The 19,069-nt window shown below is 37.0% G+C and overlaps 2 protein-coding genes across 5 annotated transcripts; one reads left to right on the top strand and one right to left on the bottom strand.

Annotated features, from left to right (window-relative positions):
- The first annotated feature begins 266 nt into the window (after positions 1-266).
- Positions 267-3,230, top strand: LOC132309525 (receptor-like protein EIX1). The gene has a single exon (XM_059807824.1). The coding sequence runs from the start codon at positions 267-269 to the stop codon at positions 3,228-3,230; it is 2,964 nt and encodes a 987-aa protein (XP_059663807.1).
- A 4,401-nt stretch (positions 3,231-7,631) lies between these two features.
- Positions 7,632-18,682, bottom strand: LOC132307004 (arogenate dehydratase 2-like). Of its 4 annotated transcripts, none has more exons than XM_059804655.1 (12): positions 18,458-18,682; positions 17,433-17,500; positions 17,235-17,327; positions 9,639-9,839; positions 9,483-9,563; positions 8,976-9,071; positions 8,805-8,882; positions 8,543-8,632; positions 8,369-8,436; positions 8,133-8,214; positions 7,978-8,047; positions 7,632-7,783 (listed from the first exon to the last, which is right to left on the bottom strand). In XM_059804655.1, the coding sequence occupies exons 1-11, from the start codon at positions 18,561-18,563 to the stop codon at positions 7,991-7,993; spliced, it is 1,020 nt and encodes a 339-aa protein (XP_059660638.1). In that variant the 5' UTR covers positions 18,564-18,682; the 3' UTR covers positions 7,632-7,783; positions 7,978-7,990. The 4 variants fall into 4 exon arrangements, with proteins under 4 accessions (XP_059660638.1, XP_059660637.1, XP_059660636.1 ...); XM_059804654.1 differs by lacking the exon at positions 18,458-18,682 and adding an exon at positions 17,588-18,022 and having other exon boundaries at positions 7,632-7,862; XM_059804653.1 differs by lacking the exon at positions 18,458-18,682 and adding an exon at positions 17,588-18,022 and having other exon boundaries at positions 7,632-7,844.
- Between the last annotated feature and the right edge of the window lie 387 nt (positions 18,683-19,069).

The following is a 19,069-nucleotide window of genomic DNA, read 5'->3' as shown; positions in this document are numbered from 1 at the left end:
TTAAATTGCCATTCCTCCTTGGGCACTCTATGCAGTATTGATTAGATCTTAAAAGAAAAAAAAAGGTCTTTTTCCATTAATGAATAGTTGAATATTGCACCAAGTGAGCGTTAAATGTCCTTGGAAAGAATTGACACGAAGAAGTTAAGCAAGTTACCACGTACACCCTTACTACGCAACGAACCAAAGTGTGTGGACACCTCTCTATAAAAGCCACACAATTGTTGTCTTCTAATTCATCTTCCTTCCATATCACGGACAGCTCCATGACAACTTTTACAAACTGTTTGCTTGCTTTTGTCATCATAGCAACAACTATTAGCATTAAAGGCCTGTGTGATCCAAACTCGGATGTAGTTTGCATTGAAAGTGAGAGGCAAGCCCTCCTGAGGTTTAAGCAACATCTTAAAGATCCCTCGAATAGGCTCTTGTCTTGGACCATCCAAGATGACTGCTGCAAATGGGCTGGAGTTGTTTGCAACAACTTAACCGGTCATGTCCATGAGCTCCACCTTTGTGCCCCCCCTCCTCCTCCTCTTCGTCCTCCTCTATATGACGAGGAGGACTTAAAGTTGGGTGGTAACATTGATGCTTCTTTGATAAACTTGAAGCATCTGCGTTACCTGGACCTAAGCAACAATGAGTTCGGAGGAATTCGAATTCCAGGATTCATTGGTTCTCTGAAAAGTTTAAGATATCTGAATCTCTCTCTTGCAGGATTTGACGGGGTGATTCCACATCAGCTTGGAAATCTCTCCAGCTTGCGCTATCTTATTCTTGGAGATAGCGATTACTACTTCAATCACAATTCCTTGCGGAGTGGTGAGAATCTTAAGTGGCTTTCTGGGCTTGCTTTGCTACAGCACCTGGACATGAGTGGGGTGAACTTGAGCAGAACATATGACTGGCCGCAGGTGATGAACTCCCTACCTTGTTTGGTTGAGTTACATGTTTCCCTTTCTAGTCTTACTCACTTTGTTCCGCTCTCTCCCGTTAATTTTACGTCTCTTAGAGTCCTTGATATTTCTGACAATAGTCTTAGTTCTCTGTCACCTATTGATTGGTTGTTCAGTATAAAAGGCCTCATCTCTCTTAATCTAGGTTACAATAATTTTCAAGGTCCAATTCCAAGTGGTCTTCTTAACATGTCTAGTACTCTTATACATCTCGATCTGTCTTCCAATGATTTGAATTCTACCATACCCACTTGGTTGTACAGCTTTAAGCGTCTTGAGTCCCTTCACCTTGGTTTCAATTCTCTGCAAGGTGTGATCTCTAGTGACATTGGAAATATGACTTCTCTCATTGATATCGACCTAACAAACAATCAACTTGAAGGGAATTTACCAAGTGAATTACAAAATCTTTGTAACTTGAAGGCGATTGGTTTGGGAGACAACAGATTTCGTGGAGATGTATCACAAGTGTTTAAAAGTTTGTCCGTATGTGCTATAGATGTTTTGGAGTCGTTAGAATTACATTTGAATCAACTTTCTGGTCATTTAACAGATCACCTTGGATACTTCAAAAGTTTGCGCTCTCTCGTTCTATCGGGTAATCTAATTTCCGGTGCCATTCCCGAAAATCTTGGACGCCTTTCGAAGTTGGAATTCCTTTGGATCGGTGATAATTTGTTGGAAGGGGTTGTTTCTGAAGTTCACTTTGCTGGTCTTGCAAATTTAATACTCTTATATGCGTCTCAAAATTCATTGACTTTGCAGTTGAGTCCAAACTGGATCCCACCCTTCCAACTTCAAGTAATACATTTGAGATCTTTGCGTGTGGGGCCAGAATTTCCCATGTGGATTGGATCACAAAAAGAAATTTCAAACTTGGACCTATCCTCCGCTTGTATATCAGATGAGATTCCCTCTTGGTTTTGGAACCTGTCTTCCTCCGCCCATTATGTAGACCTTTCTCACAACCAAATCCATGGACACATCCCATACATTCCAAATTTTTATCTTAACTTAAACTCCAACAAATTTAGCGGTCCATTACCCATTGTCTCTCCTAATGTATATGCGCTAGATCTTTCCAACAATTCATTTTCAGGAGATATTTCTGACTTCCTGTGTCACTCCGGTCCACATCAACTGGAATTTCTTCAACTTGATGAAAATCTTTTGTCAGGAAATATTCCAGAATGTTGGATGAATTGGCCGTCGTTAGAATTCATCAATCTACAAAATAACAATTTCACTGGGACCATTTCAAGCTCCATGGGATTTCTAAGTAGTCTAAAATCATTACACCTGCGCAACAATAGCCTCTCTGGAGAACTACCTTTATCTTTACAAAATTGCACAAATTTATTGGCAATCGACTTGGGAAAGAATAAGTTTGCTGGAAGCATACCATCGTGGATTGGGAAAAGGCTTTCAAAATTGATGGTTCTTGGACTTCGTTCAAATAAATTTTATGGCAAAATTCCTCATGAAATTTGTTACCTCACATCTCTTCAAATCTTGGATCTTGCATACAACAATTTGTCTGGAGCAATACCGCGGTGTATCAACAAATTCACTACCTTGGCACTGAAAGGGAACTTTACTGATGATGATGGTCGTCTCAATATTTACTCCAATTTTAGTGGACAGGTGACGGAGAATGCATTTGTAGTAACAAAAGGAAGAGAGATTCAATATGACATCATTCTCAGATTTGCAACCAGTATGGACTTTTCAAGCAATAACTTATCCGGAGAAATCCCCGAGGAGCTGACAAGTCTCTTGGTCTTGCAATCACTGAATTTATCAGGAAATCATCTGACAGGCTTGATTCCACGTAAGATTGGTAATATGGTACAGTTAGAGTCTCTTGATCTATCAAGAAACCAACTTTCTGGTGAAATCCCGTCAAGTATGTCAGATATGACATTTTTGAGTTACTTGAATCTGTCATATAATTACTTGTCAGGAAAAATTCCATCGAGTACTCAACTCCAGAGTTTCGATGTTTCTAGCTTCATTGGAAATGACCTTTGTGGGCCTCCGGTCCCAAAAAATTGCAGTGTGAATGAAGTGATTCCTAAGATTCAAAATGGACGAGGCAAAGGCAATGACGCTGAAGTGAATTGGTTTTATTTGAGTTTGGCACTAGGATTTGTAGTTGGTTTTTGGGGTGTCTGTGGTCCCTTATTATACAGCAAATCGTGGAGATTTTCCTATTTTCATTCTTTAGATTGCATGTGGTACAAAATTACCGGTTGTATTAGTAATAAGATGTAAAGTGTCCATAGATTCCAACAGTTACTTGAATACTGTGCTTTAGGCCTTCACATATGGTAAAACAGCTACTTTTATGGGGGTGGGGTTGGTACTATACTTCATTTATTTTAAATGTCTGATGTATTATGGTTGAAATCTTTGCGAGTGTCTAGTATATATGGTTGAAGTACACTGTATGATTCTCTATATGTGACACATGCACATATATCTGTCTAACTATATATATATATTGATAATTAAGCATTATATAACTCAAACAAAATATGTATAAATATCTCTCATTCAAAAATTATTACATAGTTCTACGACCAATGACGAAACAACATTAAACAAAAAACTTATTACAAGTGATATAAAGCTAACACATTTATTTATGTGTCACTTCATGCTATGTTGATTCGGATCATGTAATATTTTTTTCTAAAACTAAAACCAAAAACACTAAGGGTATCATTGTATTATTACCCAATAATTTGCTTTAACCACTTCGATGTTGACCAACTCCATTCCTTCTTCATTTCAATAAATGAAAATACAATTTTTTTTCCTAAATAAATGAAAATATAATTCATTAAGGCTCTGTTAAAATATTTTTCAAAAAATATTTTTTTTGGTGTTTGGTTATTATAAAATATTTAAAAAGAAAAAAATATTAAAAATTAACAAAAATAACTTATTCATCAATTTTTGACAGGCTAATTAACACGCCCCACTCAATGGATTTGATTCCAACCTCAACCTAGACCTTTGTCAAATACCAAAAAATAAAAATAAAAATAAAAAAATATTTTACATAAAAAAGAAAATATTTTTTGAAAAAAATATTTTTGTAACGACCCAAAATAATACCAGTCGACCGGTACTAAAATTCAATCGACGGACACGACCTTTGCAGAAAGAGTTCTATTACAACCTGCTAAAATGCATATAAAATGCAATGGCCTCTCTTGGACCTTCAAAACTGAACTATACATGCTCCAATACACACTTCAAAAATAAACTACAATATTCCCAAGCTATATACATCTATTAAAACATTAGCACACATTCTTTACATCCATTCCTACCAAACCATAGAGATACAAGCCTATTACATAGTCCCATAATCATTTACAAAAAATTCACTTGAATTACATCATAATACATTCCATGGAACATATTAAAATAAGGGGTGAGCCAACCGCTAGTAGGAGGTGTCTAAGACACACCTCTTAATGACCCAATGAATCTACGCAAAGTATAGGTAAAAAGTATACAGGATCATGCCATAGGGAAAACACAACAAGAAGTGTATACATAAATTTCATCCAATCACAAATGCACTATGTATGGCAATGAAGTGCAATGTCATGCCAATGTCGCTCCCCGTTTTTCAAAATAATTCCGTTTTACCGTTTCAAACCGTTAGTGCAATCCGACCCATAGTGACTTCATGGCGTCATGAAAAGAGAATTGGCTAGCTATCCCTGACCACAAGGCAACTCCAAGGTGTCGTTTTGGGCCTAGATAGCTCAACCATGCTAGGGTCTTTCCCTGGTCCCATCTAGACCACACTAACGCTGCGGACCACGAGACAACTCTTAGGCGGCTAGGTTTTTGCAAATACTTTTTAAAACAATTTTCCCCAAAATTAATTTCATTTGCTTATAAAACAATTATTCCCTTTCATTCCCAATGAAATGCATGAATGCGCCATACTCAACTATGGCAATATATATAATTTTCCATAATTTACAATTAACCACAATAATATATATATATATAACATGCTTTCAAGAAGGCTCACAAAGAATCATTTCATGTATTGACAAAGTGAAATTTCAACATTTATGCATACACAAGGCAAACAAAAATTTCAGTTTGGCATGCTTCATCTTATTATTCCAAATAACATATATTTTTAACTAACTAGACACATAAAACACATTGATACACAAAGCTCTCAATACCATAAGCAAAATAATTAATTTAAGCATGCTTAAAAACAATTTAAATGAATGAAATTCACTAAAATCAAAAATAATGTGGATTAGAACACCCCTACTTCAGAATTGAAGGACAAAGCCAAGAAACCCCCCAAATTCAAATTTCTGAAAATGTCCCAAATAGTGATTTGCTCCTGTCAATACAATGCCCTCAACGAGCTCATCAACTTTTCCTTTGGTGGCAAAGCCCAAATCTCAAAAAAAATGGCTAGATCAAGACTTGAATGGATGGAAGAAAAGAAAAAAAGAAAAAGAAACTGATGCAAGGGAGAGATAGAGACTACGAGAAGAGAAGAAGAATCTGAAGTCAGTTAATGACCTTGCGGTCATTACATAAGGTTAAGGCAATTAGTGGGTCCCATGGTCACTAAATATTTTTATCAGTAATATATATATATATATATTAACCAATATACAACCACAAATAAACATATACCACACAATTGTACATCAAACAATAATGTATGAAATGCAATGGATTCAAAATAAAATCTTCATATTCAACAACTCCGGTAGCGAGTCTCACCTTAGACCTCCCGGTTCGAAAAATCAAAAAATACGGAAATGACAACCAATGCATTTTCAAAAGTCCTGAACTCAAGGAAACGCTCCAATCAATTCTCAAACACACCCGGCACACCCCCACAGTGTTCAACAAGCAAAACGAGGCAAAACTGTAATAACTCCGAAAAATCCAAAAAATGAAACAAACAGCACCTAAAGTCTTAGCTTAAAAATGTTCATCAAATTAAGTCTAAATAAAAATAATCCAAAACACTTGCTTGTGAGAAATAGAAATTTCCGACAATCTCGACACTTGTAAATTTTTAAGTTGATGATTATATCGATTTATGAGTGACCGATATTACCAAATTAATTAAAAAGAGAAATTGAGTGTTTGTTTTCATTCATAGGACTTAAACCGGGGTGACAAAATTCAGTCTTTTTGTGACAACAAGATCGTTGAATCTAATAGAAAAGATAAATTGGATTCGTTTTAAAATGAGACATGAAAGGAATATAGCAAAATAAGATATTGAGAGGGGTATAATTAAAGCCAAATTATGCCATGTAGACCAATTAGGACAGTCCAGAAGAGAAGAAATTTCATTACCGATCAACTATGCTGACGTGTCTTCTTATGAATGGTTCGAAGCATTAATTAGGTAGTATCTGGCATTAGTACCGGTTCTGCTATTTACGGTTTATATTTTATTTTCTTCTTTTTTTTACTTATCACCCATTTAATGTTATCGGTATATACTATGCTCTTTTTTTCACACTGGATAATAGAAAATGTTTTCCGGAGCATTTGATTTTTTTTTATTTTTTTTCACGCTGAGTAATAGGAAATTTAATTTTAAAAAACATTTCATAGGGTAACATTGTTTTCAAACACTCCGGAAAATGTAATTTTAATTATTTTTTTAAAAAAAAATGTTTAATAGGGTAACATTCTCATTAGTGTGCCCCAACTGTATGACATCACTATATTACATGACTATATTACCGTATGTGTATATATATAGATTTATAATACATGCTTGAAAATATACTACTAAAAAATTTTCCAATTGAAGAATATTATAAATAAATCTAGCATCTATTAGCGTGAAAAGTTAACTTATTTATTACATATAATAAGTAATAATAAATATATTTGTATATGAATTTAAATAAATAAAAAAATACAAAATACATAATATTATGAAATTTGAGAAATCTACTTTCTAATTTTGTAACATTTTTTATTCAACCCGACAATGAACTCCTCACATTGCCTTTCATCATTATTTTTACATTTAAGAGTTTATTTTTCGTATTTTTTATAATTATTTGTTCTTTTCATAGTTCTACTACTATAAATTGTTAAATTGTGCTGTATTGTTTAGTTAGTTTGTGGGAAAAAAAAATCTCTTTAAAATGATGAGATTTTATATAATCAATTTTCAGTACAGAGTTCAATGTTTTGCACTTCACTCTTGTATATAAAAAATATATGATTACTTTAAAGCACTCAACCAAAATAACTATACCTTCTCAACTGTGCGTTTCACCAATTTAAGACAACACAATGGTCAGTGCTCATCAGGTGAGCCCCCAAACCAAACCACCAATACCATTTAACTTGCAGACGTCATATGAGCTCCAATGAACTCAAGCTAAAAGCTCGGGATCGACCACTTTATACAAATAATGTCAAAGTTTAGGTGTGCATGGAGTGGTCTATTAGCATCCTTTGGTAACGGGACCATACCGGGCATGACCCTCTTTGTTTCAGCATGATCTTCCACTCGAAGCATAAGTTTTTAGGCGTGCACAGAGGCACGCAGCTCACCAGAAATATTTCAATACTAAACCGTTGGTAAACCGTATCCTTTCTTTAGGCGATCAAGTAAACAACAAAAATGTGTAGTATCGGGAGAATGAATAACGAACTGCAGTTTAAATAATATGTCAAAATGTTGTAACAAACATAGCAACTATGTGCATATTCTCTAATCCATATCAAACCAAATTTCTTGAAATGCGACAAAAGCAGAACATAGTCAAATCTTTCCTTTAGTCCTGCATTAAACAAGGGCATCCAGCGGCCAAGAGTGTTAAGAGTAGAGTCACAAAGTCTCCCCTATATTAGATCGAAGAACTGGAAAATATTACTTCAGATATTAGGCATTATAAGAATCGACTCAATGTGACACAATGAATTTTCCCAGTCAGTGTCTACGTAGAACATATTTGGTCGAGTAATGAATTCTTACCAGGCTTCAAAGGTCACATATCATGGTCTGCCGGATAACTCCCCAAAACTCTCAAGAATGTAGCCATTTCCTGCCAAAAAAAAAATGCATCTCTCATATCATCTATGGTTAAGATTCATCACTCTTAAACTGATTGAGATTTAAAATAACCACACCTTTAGATGCCCAAGGGCATTTTGTGCATTTTGGTCGGCCATTGATGCTTCAAAATCCACATAGAATAGATAAGGAAAGTACCTATATAAGATTATAAAATGCAATCAGGACAGAGATGCTTAATACATTGTTTCGTTTACACATATGCTGCCAAATGGTGCCAAAATACTACAATAAAGGGATCAAATATATAGCCATTCTAAGAAATATATCGCAAAACGTTCACTCTATATACTTGGGAAATCCATTATTGCTATCATCAAGTGCTCGCAACGCCTGCTTCTGCAGGGGACGACTTTCAATCTGGTTCAGCAGAAAATAATAGCAAAGGCTGTCAACACGGCTACCCTGAACCACAAATCTGCACTAAACCATAAGAGAACAAAAATTCCTTGCAAGAGGAGCATACCTTAGTAAGATTGATGTCTCTCATTGCAAAAACCGCAAGTGCCTTGAAAAGCATGCCAGGCCCCTCCTCAAGTGAAAAAACTATACTAGTCTGACGGGACAATAAAAACATTCCTTTGTGAAACTCTACTTACAGTAACTAATATGTGTGGGCTAAAAAATTGTAGAAAAATAACATTTTAGTTCAGATATGCAATGGTCATGGTAACTTGATTGTTTCAACTGCCAGTGATCAGTAAAGTGAGAGCACTGATGAGGCTGACCTTGAATGGCCTATCCGTGCCAGGAATAATGGGTTCCCTTGCCAGCATTAGAAATCGAGTGACATTATCAGTGTCATCCTATTGGAAGAAAAAGCATGTGTTAGTCAATGCATTCATGAGATATATCATCAAGTGAAGTACATAACTACAACATAAATTTTGTATACTAACCTGAATATCTTGAGCAAGTATGTTCAAACCATAGATCCTAGCAGCATCAGAGCTAGCAACTGCCCCTGAATCTTTGAGTTTGTGAAAAGCAACAAACTAGAGAGAAATTTTGAGCATGTTACAATCACAAACATACACGAATAGTTCTAATAGGTTTAAACATAATCACTTGATCTGAAAATTCATAATCATAAAACTATATCTCCAAAGGCCAAGCAAGACAAATAATTTCATATTTTATTGTTTAGGTTAATCCGACTAAATTGGTCTACTTGACCTCCTAGGCAAGATTGCTGAATGGGGTTATAACATGCATGTAGAGTCATAATCCATGATTTGATGGTCATGGCCCTTTATACCGAAAGTGAGAAACCCCATCTCTCTCCTCCCTTTTTCTTGCTCCCATGTTGCCACAGGATTCCTCTAAATTCATACAGTAATTTCTGAGGGAGCAAGAAGGATTGCATCCAAAACTGGAGAAACAGGAAACTATCAATTTATATCTACCTTTGCTGCACCAGCGGTATCGTCCACGGCTTCTCTAACCATTCCTAATTTTGTTAGTGTGTTCTCACACTGTGCAAGAGCCTGAAATATCACCAAATTTCATATGAATTTCATGTCATGCACATAAAAATTAATCAATGAGTAAATATAAGACACCTGTGGATGGCTTAGAACCCTTTTCAGGTCTTCAACTTTAACACCCTGGTTGGCTAGCAAACAATGCCGGATTGAAAGTTTCACTTCCCCAACTATGTGCAACCTGTGCCGAAGTAGAAGGTCATAATTCCTGTGGATGCTTCCACCTAGAGAATTCTCGATTGGTAAAACTGCTCTATCGACAAGCCACCGTTCAACAGACTGAAATCAATTAAAATAGAAAAGAAAAAATGTTTTAGTACTTTTATTGAAGATAAAACTGCAGGAAGCTTCCTGCTACTCAAAGCAGAATACAGATAGAACTTACAACCAGGCTCTTTATTACACAAAACTTTCAACCAGATTTAATCAAATATCGCAATGAGAAACATGGAAATCCATATCAGCTCAGGAACTGTTTTATAAATATGTGTTATATATACATATATATATAAGAAATAAATAAAAAAGGCGTTCAAAAGGGGAACGTGTCCCTTATACAAAAGTGGATCCGGGGGCTAAGGCCCCAAAGAATCCAAAAAAATAATTAAATCATCGGAAGAGGAGCAAGAACTCCTCTTCGCATAATTGAAAAGAGAGCGAATAATATAAAGTTTCAGCGTCGCTGTAACCGACTCCTTCCCTTCAAACATTCTGCTATTTCTCTCCTTCCAGATACACCACCAAACGCAATGTGGGACAATTCTCCAGTAATCGCGTACACCTCTTCTCACACAACATCCTCTCCAAGCATGAATCAAATCCTTAAAAGAACGTGGCATTACCCAACGCATGCCAAACAACCCAAGAATAAGATTCCAATAGTCGTGCGTCACGGGGCAATGCATGAGGATATGATCAACTGACTCATCATCTTAATTGCATAGGCAACACCAATTAACAAAACAATTCCCCTTCTTCCTCAAATTATCAATCATCAGTATCTTACCCCATACAGCGGTCCATACAAAGAATGCCACCCTAGTTGGAGCCATAGAACGCCAAATGGTCTTCCACAGAAAGTCAAGGCTATCAAAATTAGATAGACATAAGAACAAAGATTGCACTTCGAAACGACCATGGAAAGAGGGAATCCATGTCAGATCGTCACTACCTCTGCCAACACCTTCCTGCCGATACAACTGATCCAGAAGAACACATACCTCATCCAACTCCCAATCCTGAAAGGAACGCCGAAAGTGCACATCCCACGTAATCCCACTACTATCAAGCCGATAACAGTCAGCTAAGTAGGCGTGTCTATCAACTGCAATACTGTATAGTCTGGGAAATGTACGAGATAATGGCTGGCAAGGAAGCACAGACACTCCAAAATGGGCGAAGAATCCGTGTCCGACACGGACACGCGTCGGACACGCCCCGACACGTGTCTGACACGCCAAAAAACGTGTCTGGAATTTTTTTATTTTTTTTAATTTTCAGACACGGCTCAGACAGCTCGGACACGGCTCAGACGGCTCGGACACACTTTTCTGGATTTTTTTTTTTTTTTTAAATTTTTAATGTTGATATGTTCTATTTTTTGTTTTGTACTACCTTAAAGATGTTGATATATATATATACTAACCTAAAGATGCCACAATTCGCCGTGTCCGTGTCCTAAAGATGCTGATATATATATATACTAACATATCAGTGATATATATATATATTCCAACCTAAACATATCAGTGTTTTTTTTTAAAATTATTAATGCTGATATATATATATATATATATATACTATTCGCCGTGTCCATGTCTTAATTTTTTTGAATTTGCCGTGTCGCCGTGTCCGTGTCGTGTCGTATCCGTGTCCGTGCTTCTTAGATGGTTGGTCACCACACCAAAGATCTTCCCAAAAATAAAATATATATGTGCGTATGGGACTTAGCATTTGACCAACGAAGCTGAGGCAACTGGATAACATTGACGTTATTCTATTTTATTTTTTTCAAAAAGAAGATAAATTAATATGATAGAGATTTTTTTTTTTTTTCCCCCTAATATGATAGAGATTCAAACTGATACAACAGCTACTAAAAATAAGCGAGAGTTTTCAATCTTTTACCTGACATAGTGAACAGTATGCGGTGGCCGGATGAAAATATTTATAAACTAAATTGAAGATACTCAACTAAAAGTTATAGAGTGAAACAAACTCAAATATGGTTCCTCCATAACAAGTAAGGAGAAAGTTTCAGTAAGACTTTTTCACGGCACATCGTCTGAGGCTTTCTAAAAATTTATTGCTACAAGAGATTTTTCATTCAACCCGTTTTATCATAACGATCACTCTCCATTGATGGCAACTGATTTCAATATTTTGAACTCCCCACTCCTCAATCCAAAATAAAAGGGCAAACCCAATGCACAATGCTCCCGCCATTGCGGAGTCTGGGAGGGTCAGATGTACGCAACCTTGCCTCCGCATGCGAAGAGGCTGTTTTCTTGTTTCAAACCCGTGACCTCCAAGTCACAATGGAGCAACCAACCTTACTGTTGCACCAAGACTCACCCTCACTCTTCAATCCACAATGAATGGGCTAATTTAAAGGTCAAACCTTCCACAGAAGGACACAATTAAACTTTCAACAACTATCAACTTTAGTAACTTCTTTAAGGTTAGCGAAGAATCAGTTCTTGCATCAAAACCATAGATATGAAGAAGGTATATACCAAAAAGGGAAGAAATAAAAGGAAATGCGAGATGAAGATAACTCTCTTAGTGTACCAGATAGTCAACAACACTGTGTCATCTTCGCATAGAGGCAATTTCTTACCATCTTATCTTCAGATTGCACATTTGAGGTATGTTATCATATATAATTGAAATTTTATTTAATTATTTTTGCTAAGAGCGGTGAAGGTCGAAATGGTACCCTTGGTCAATCAACTAGCGGAAATTTTAATATTTATTCAATTATTTTTGCTTATGATTATCTTTTATTTAATTTGAAACTCAAAGTAAATAAAACAGAAAGTACACACACGCACACACAAAAAAAAAAAAAAAAAAAAATATTTAGCAGCAAACCAATATTGTCCCATATGTCATGGCCTTGACATAGTGAATACCTAGTGCATATCGGACCGCTAATTGATACAATCCTCCCAGAGTTTTCTATCTATAATTTTTCAATAAAACAAGAGAAGTTGTAATCTGACATCCTACCTATAATTTTTCAATAAAAAATATTGTGTTGTCATGCTTAGGGATGGCAATTTCCTCCAACCCGCTGGGTTTCCGCCCCGCTCCGCTCCTAATGGGGCGGATTTGGTAGCTCCATAAATGGGTTTGGGACGGATATGGTAAAAGAATTGAAAACCCGAAGCAGGTTTGGGGCGGGGGCGGATTTAGTGATGCCCCCACCCCACCCCACCCCCGCCCCGCCCCGCCCCGCCCCCACCCCAAGCCCGATTATATATATATATATTTAATTTAAGTGTCCATTAATATATTTTGACTAAATATTCGCTAGAATCACTACTTACTAAAATTCTACAATTGTGCATGTGATTCAATCTTCAAAGATTCAAAATCTTAGTATTCTATCCCAAGTCCAGGAATTAATTCAACAGTTTTAACTTTACCACAATTAAACGGAGTATGCGGGGGCGGAGTTGGTATTTTGTCTACTGGAGTAGGGGCGGGGATGGTATACCAATTATAAACCCGTCTCGGAGTTGGAGCGGAGTTGGTATGACGAATTTTTTAATGGGGCGGAGTAGGGTTTAGCCAACTCCATCCCAACTCCGCCCCGTTGCCATCCTTAGTCATGCTTGTGTATGGGTGTTCACTAGTGTTGCATTGTTGTATACAATTCACTAGCAAAAGGAATAATAAAAGTCACACATGCAGTTCATTAGCAAGAGAAATAATAAACTTATATTACTAGTCAAAGAATGGTGTACAAGCACTCACACTCTCACCTCTAAACTTTATATTCAGTCTTGGGACTTGTTGACTACAATGGAGACCTCCACTCTATATATAGGCATTCTCCTCCTTAATGGACGGCTAAGATGCATTATAATTATTGACTAATATCTACTCTCCAGGACTTTTCATCTGACTATCTAGATATTTACAATCTCTACAAAACTCACTATTCTTCTATAATATCCTTTAATCTACACATTCCAACAAGCTATCTAATGTTCTAAAATCCTCCCTCTCTATAACACCCCACAATTCTCTACAAAAATGTGGAAGACTCTAGAATCCAACTCTCCACACATGTTGTGCGGACGCTATGTTGGCGTCCTTCTTAGCGCTCATGTGTCGACACTAGGCTCAAGTAGAATGCCTCAACCTACTACAGGGTAGGGCCTTCAATCAATCTCACATAAAGCCTTTAGGCAAACGCTTTTTAGTAGGCTCCAAGCCTGAAAAAAGAGCGCCTTTTATTTTTTAATCAGTTATACATATTATTTGTTTTTTTATTTAATGACCATTATATTAGCATGTTCTATATCATACCTCAATCATATTTAAAGGATCGTATTATTCAACCTTATGAAATATTTGGCAAAATTCATAAATTCATAGTTAACTACTTGCATTAATTACATTGTGCTTGATAATACAAGTTTAAAATTTTACATGATTATAGTTTTTTGTTGTTTCACACTTGTAATCACATTTAATTTGGTTAATACACATGCATATGAAAAGATTTATGCACATTAAGTTACCGGATCTTTTTAGTTGATATACCAAAACTCTCTTCTTCTCTCCCTTTTTTTTTTTTTTTTGAATGAGTGCCCGAGAGGTTGCCCCCAGCAACCTCCCCAAGCATCAATCAAGCTCAACCCGGGCTTTGGCATGACCCACTGGATCCCAAAAGGGGGGGCGGGTCACTCTGATTAAGAGTACCCTTTCTTGCCTTCCTACTTATTTCATCTCGCTTTTCCAGATTCCCCTCTCTGTCGCTGAGAGAATTGAGTGTTTGCAGCGTAACTTTCTGTGGAGGGGAAGAGGGGAGGAGTTTAAGTATCATCTGGTTCGATGGGAACAAGCGTGCAGGCCGATTCGAAATGGTGGGTTGGGTCTTCGAAGATTAGTGCCTTTCAATAAAGCTCTCCTTGGGAAATGGTTGTGGAGGTTTAGGGGTGGAGAGGCATTGACTTTGGCGGAGGGTCATTGCGAGTAGATATGGGGAATGCAGAGGAGAGTGGTGCTCTCTCGAGGTACGTGGTCCCAGGGGTGTGGGGGTCTGGAAGTGTATTCGGAAGGGGTGGGCTGATTTTTCCATTCATGTTCGTTTTAGACTCAGGGATGGCAGAAGGATCAATTTTTGGAGGATGTTTGGTGTGGGGATATTTCTCTTGCTCTCGCTTTCCCAAGGCTTTTCAAAATTGCTACGGATAGGCAGGCCAAGGTGGTCGACTGTTATCATCTTGATAGCGGGAGACTGGTTTGGGATGTTCGATTCAAGCGTCTTTTTCAGGATTGGGAGGTTGAGGATGCCACTCGTTTGTTGGAGGCGTTGTATCGACATGGTGTCGTGGCTAGAGACTCGGATTGTTGGATTTGGAATCCAAATTCGCAGGGTCGCTTTGATGTTCGTTCCTTCTTCAGGTGTCTTACAGTGGAGCCTGGAGGGTCCTTCCCATGGAAATCTGTTTGGAGCTCTAAGGTTCCTCTCAAGGTGACCTTCTTTGCTTGGACCTCTGTTTTGGGTAAGATTTTGACCCAAAATAATTTGAGAAGGAGAAATTAGGTGGTGGTCAATCAGTGCTACATGTGTCTTCAGGATGAGGAGACAGTGGTCATCTTCTTTTGCATTGCACCATGGCCAAGGATTGTTGACACTTGATGCTTAGTTCGTTTGGGATCTATTGGATCATGCCTCATTCCTTCAGAGGGATGATTGAGGCTTAGAGAGGGTGCTCTGTGAGGACCCATATTCATGATGCTTGGAGGGCTACGCCTCTTTGTGTGTGGTAGTGCATCTAGCTGGATAGGAATAGAAGATATTTTGAGGACAAGGAGAGGCCTATTTCTTTTCTTAAGTTCTCTATTATTTCCACTCTTTTTTGTGGGTTATAGGTAGAGATTATAGATCTTTAGAGGATTTTGTTGTTTTCTTGGCCTCTTTGAAGGCTTAGAGGCCCAGTATTTGGCCTCATGCTATTCTCTTGGGATGTGTTCCCCTGTTGAGCGCTTTCAATGCATTTCTTACTTATCAAAAAAATATATATATTGATTTAATTTAATTCATATGCAAATTGAAATATATATGTATGTTGATTTAGCTAATTGATTGAATTAAAATGTTGAAAAAAATTCCTTTCGTTTGATATTCTTAATTTGTGTTGCATATTACTTTTAAATATTTGTGTTTAATATGCATTACTATCAGTCAGCACTCTTATTTCGATCAGACTCACGCTTTATATTGCTCTTAGGCTCCAAAAAATAGTTGGTGCCTTAATGCCCCTTGAGCCTTTAACAAGTGCAATCCTAACCAACTTTTGTTCATTTGCTCCTCTGCTGGTTCCAACACTATCTTCCGCCTTAAACTTCATATAAAATCTTATAAACAAAATATCCTTCTCCAACCTGTAACCCATTAATTGAATGTCCATAAGATCTCATTTGCTAATCTGTCATGCATTTTTTTATTCTTAGTGTTTTTGAACCTTGTGGGGTTTCCTTCAGTGATGTTGTCTACTGGAAATGGGCCTTCTCCATTTCCTTGTTTCTGTTTAGAGGGGAAATGCCCTCTCCTATTGCCTTGTAACCTTATGTTTTGTTTGGTCTAGCGGTATTAGGTCCTTACTTCTCAAAGGGAGGTTAAGGGTTCAAAGCCTCCATGGAGGCATGTGTGTGTGAATATCAACTGTGAAAAATAAAATAAAATAAAATAATTAAAAAAATAATCCTATTTAGGGGGAAAAAAAAGCAATTAATCCCGAATATACTATACCCAAACAACAACATAAAGCATCAACTCTTTGTTTGAGGCATCATCATTGGAGGAGTCGTCTAGTACAATTCAAAACTTTAAAACAAGAGTTGTAAAATGGTGACGGGCTTTATAAGAGGAGGTACACAACAAAACAATTATCTCATTGCACATAGGTCATGACGTAAATATGGAAATATAGGAAACTGGAGAGTAGTCATGGCAATAAAGAATATAATGCCACAAAAACTAATAACTTTGTGGACATTGTTGCATTGTTGACCACAAAATAAAAATTTTAAAAGGAAGGGCTCTCTTCAAAAGAAAACTAAGATGAAACATGTCTCTGAACTACTATAAACGAGAATCATCAAAAGCTTCAAGCTTATTGTGCTATTATTAGTACAGTGAAAATTGGAAATGGAGAACAGTATGCAAAGAAATGATTCCAAATAGCTTTTGATAAATCTTAGTTCAGCCAGAATGTGCAGAAAACAATTTTAAAACTCGATATAACAGCTTGACTCAACAAGTAAAGTGGGAGGACAATCACAGAATATACTCTAAATAACTTATATGCATTATGTAGCTCATAAATATGCATTAATTAAAGAAAAGTGTCAAAATTAACAACAACAAACTACATCAAGAGCAAATAAAGTTATATTTCCTTATATAAACAAAATAGGTGTTTAAATTCTCACTTCGAAAGTAGTATCAAACTGCTCGCAAGGAACTGGTTCACAATTAGGATATGCCTTCTCTGCCGCAGATTCACTGTATGCCCCACGAACTCCCTGAAAATGAAAACGCCAATCAGATAAACCACCGAATCAAAAATTAAAATCAATCCACAGGCATTCATGTATTATACATAGAATTTACAAGAATGAATGGATAACCTGATAAGCAACCCGAAGGCGAGACCGATCAGAGACCGAATTGGAGAACTGGGTTGAAGATAAAGGCCCTAGAATTGAAGACAAAAACCAATCAGATTAACTTCACAAAAGCCCTAAAACACAACAAACTCATAAATCAAGTATGGTATAGTTACGCGGAAGTAAATTGGGGTCCTTGGAATTGAATTCAAAGGGAAAGCCTTCGACAAGTTTCTGCAACTCGATGGCGTTCTTGTTCGGGCCTCCTCCGATGGCGTTGTGGTCGTCGGCGTCTGGTTGAAGAGAAGCGAGAGCGGGGGTGAAACGACGCCGTCTAGCACGGGGAATTGGTGGTTTGATGACTGTGATTAGATTTGTATTGGAGGACGGTGAGAATTTGGAATTGAGTTGGGGATGTAGAGGATTCATAGGGCACCGTAATGTAGAAGCCGCCATTGATGTCCAAAGCAAGCTTGCTTCGTTGTGACTCACGCACAGAGGGCAGAGAGGAGGTGGAGGATCTGACGAGGCAAATGAATTAATGCGGTGTACAGTAGTCAATAATGGAGATGGTGCTGATTTTTGTAAGACCAAAAAAAATTGGTTTATGGTGAGGTCAGACAAAATGAAATTTGGTTTCATTGTGGTGTCCCCACATGTACTAAAATCAGAAAAAACAAAATAATAATAAGTGTGAATTGCAAAAAATCCTCCTGACTTTTATCTTTTATCTGTTAATAAAAAGTTAAAAACCTCTCTTTATGAATTTATTTAGTAAAAAAAACGGTGTTTTTAACTTAACTCCGTCATAAAGACAATTTTTGGAACGAAATTGCCCTTAAACAGAGGCGACTTTTCCATCTTTCCTCCACTGGTCCCGCAGAGGGAAAAATAGGGGAACCAACCATCAAGTTGTCGTCGTTGGCTTCAAGATCGTCGCCGGAAGAGAGTGAATCGGAGAGAGATGATAGAGTGAATGAGAGAGATTAAATGGGATTAAATTAATGACAAAAAGAGAGAATGGAAGGCTTAATCAGAAGGCATACCCTCGAAGAACCCAAAACTTCGCGATTGAAGACGATGAAAGACGGCGCCAGCTATGCTGCTGGCAAAAAGCTGTGGAATCGTTCCAGTCGGCGAATTCCGTTGCATGAACTTTGCTGCGCCACCAATTTCTATGCAACACCACCGCCTTCTAAGACGGTGTTCCAATGGCCCGAAGTTAGAGGTGGGTCGCCGGTCTTACCAGAGAAAACTGTCACGCCCCAAAATCTTAAATGCATTATTAAAATCTGGCGTGGCTTTCTTCACACAACCACAGCTTTACAAAAAATAAATAAATAAATAACAATAATTAAATAAAAAAGTAGATATAAAACACCTACTAATTTATTAAACCCATACAACTATAATAACAATCAACCTTGTCATAATTAATCCATGATAACTAGACAAAATGAACTAAATCTCAAAATATCTCAGTCATTCTTATTACAATGCAAAAATTGAAAAAATCTATCACCATCATGTTCTTCCTCAACGTGTACCTGAAATGTGATAATGAGATAAGCTCAACAATAAATGCTAAACACAATCATCGTTCAGCAAATTAACCTTACATTATATTCCAGTATATATAAGTGTACACACAAATTTTG

Source organism: Cornus florida, unplaced genomic scaffold (genome assembly GCF_030987335.1).
Source record: "Cornus florida cultivar Cherokee Brave unplaced genomic scaffold, ASM3098733v1 CherokeeBrave_3.0.0_Hap2_Chr05, whole genome shotgun sequence".
Lineage (NCBI taxonomy): Eukaryota > Viridiplantae > Streptophyta > Magnoliopsida > Cornales > Cornaceae > Cornus > Cornus florida.
This window is presented reverse-complemented; position numbering and strand designations above follow the sequence as displayed.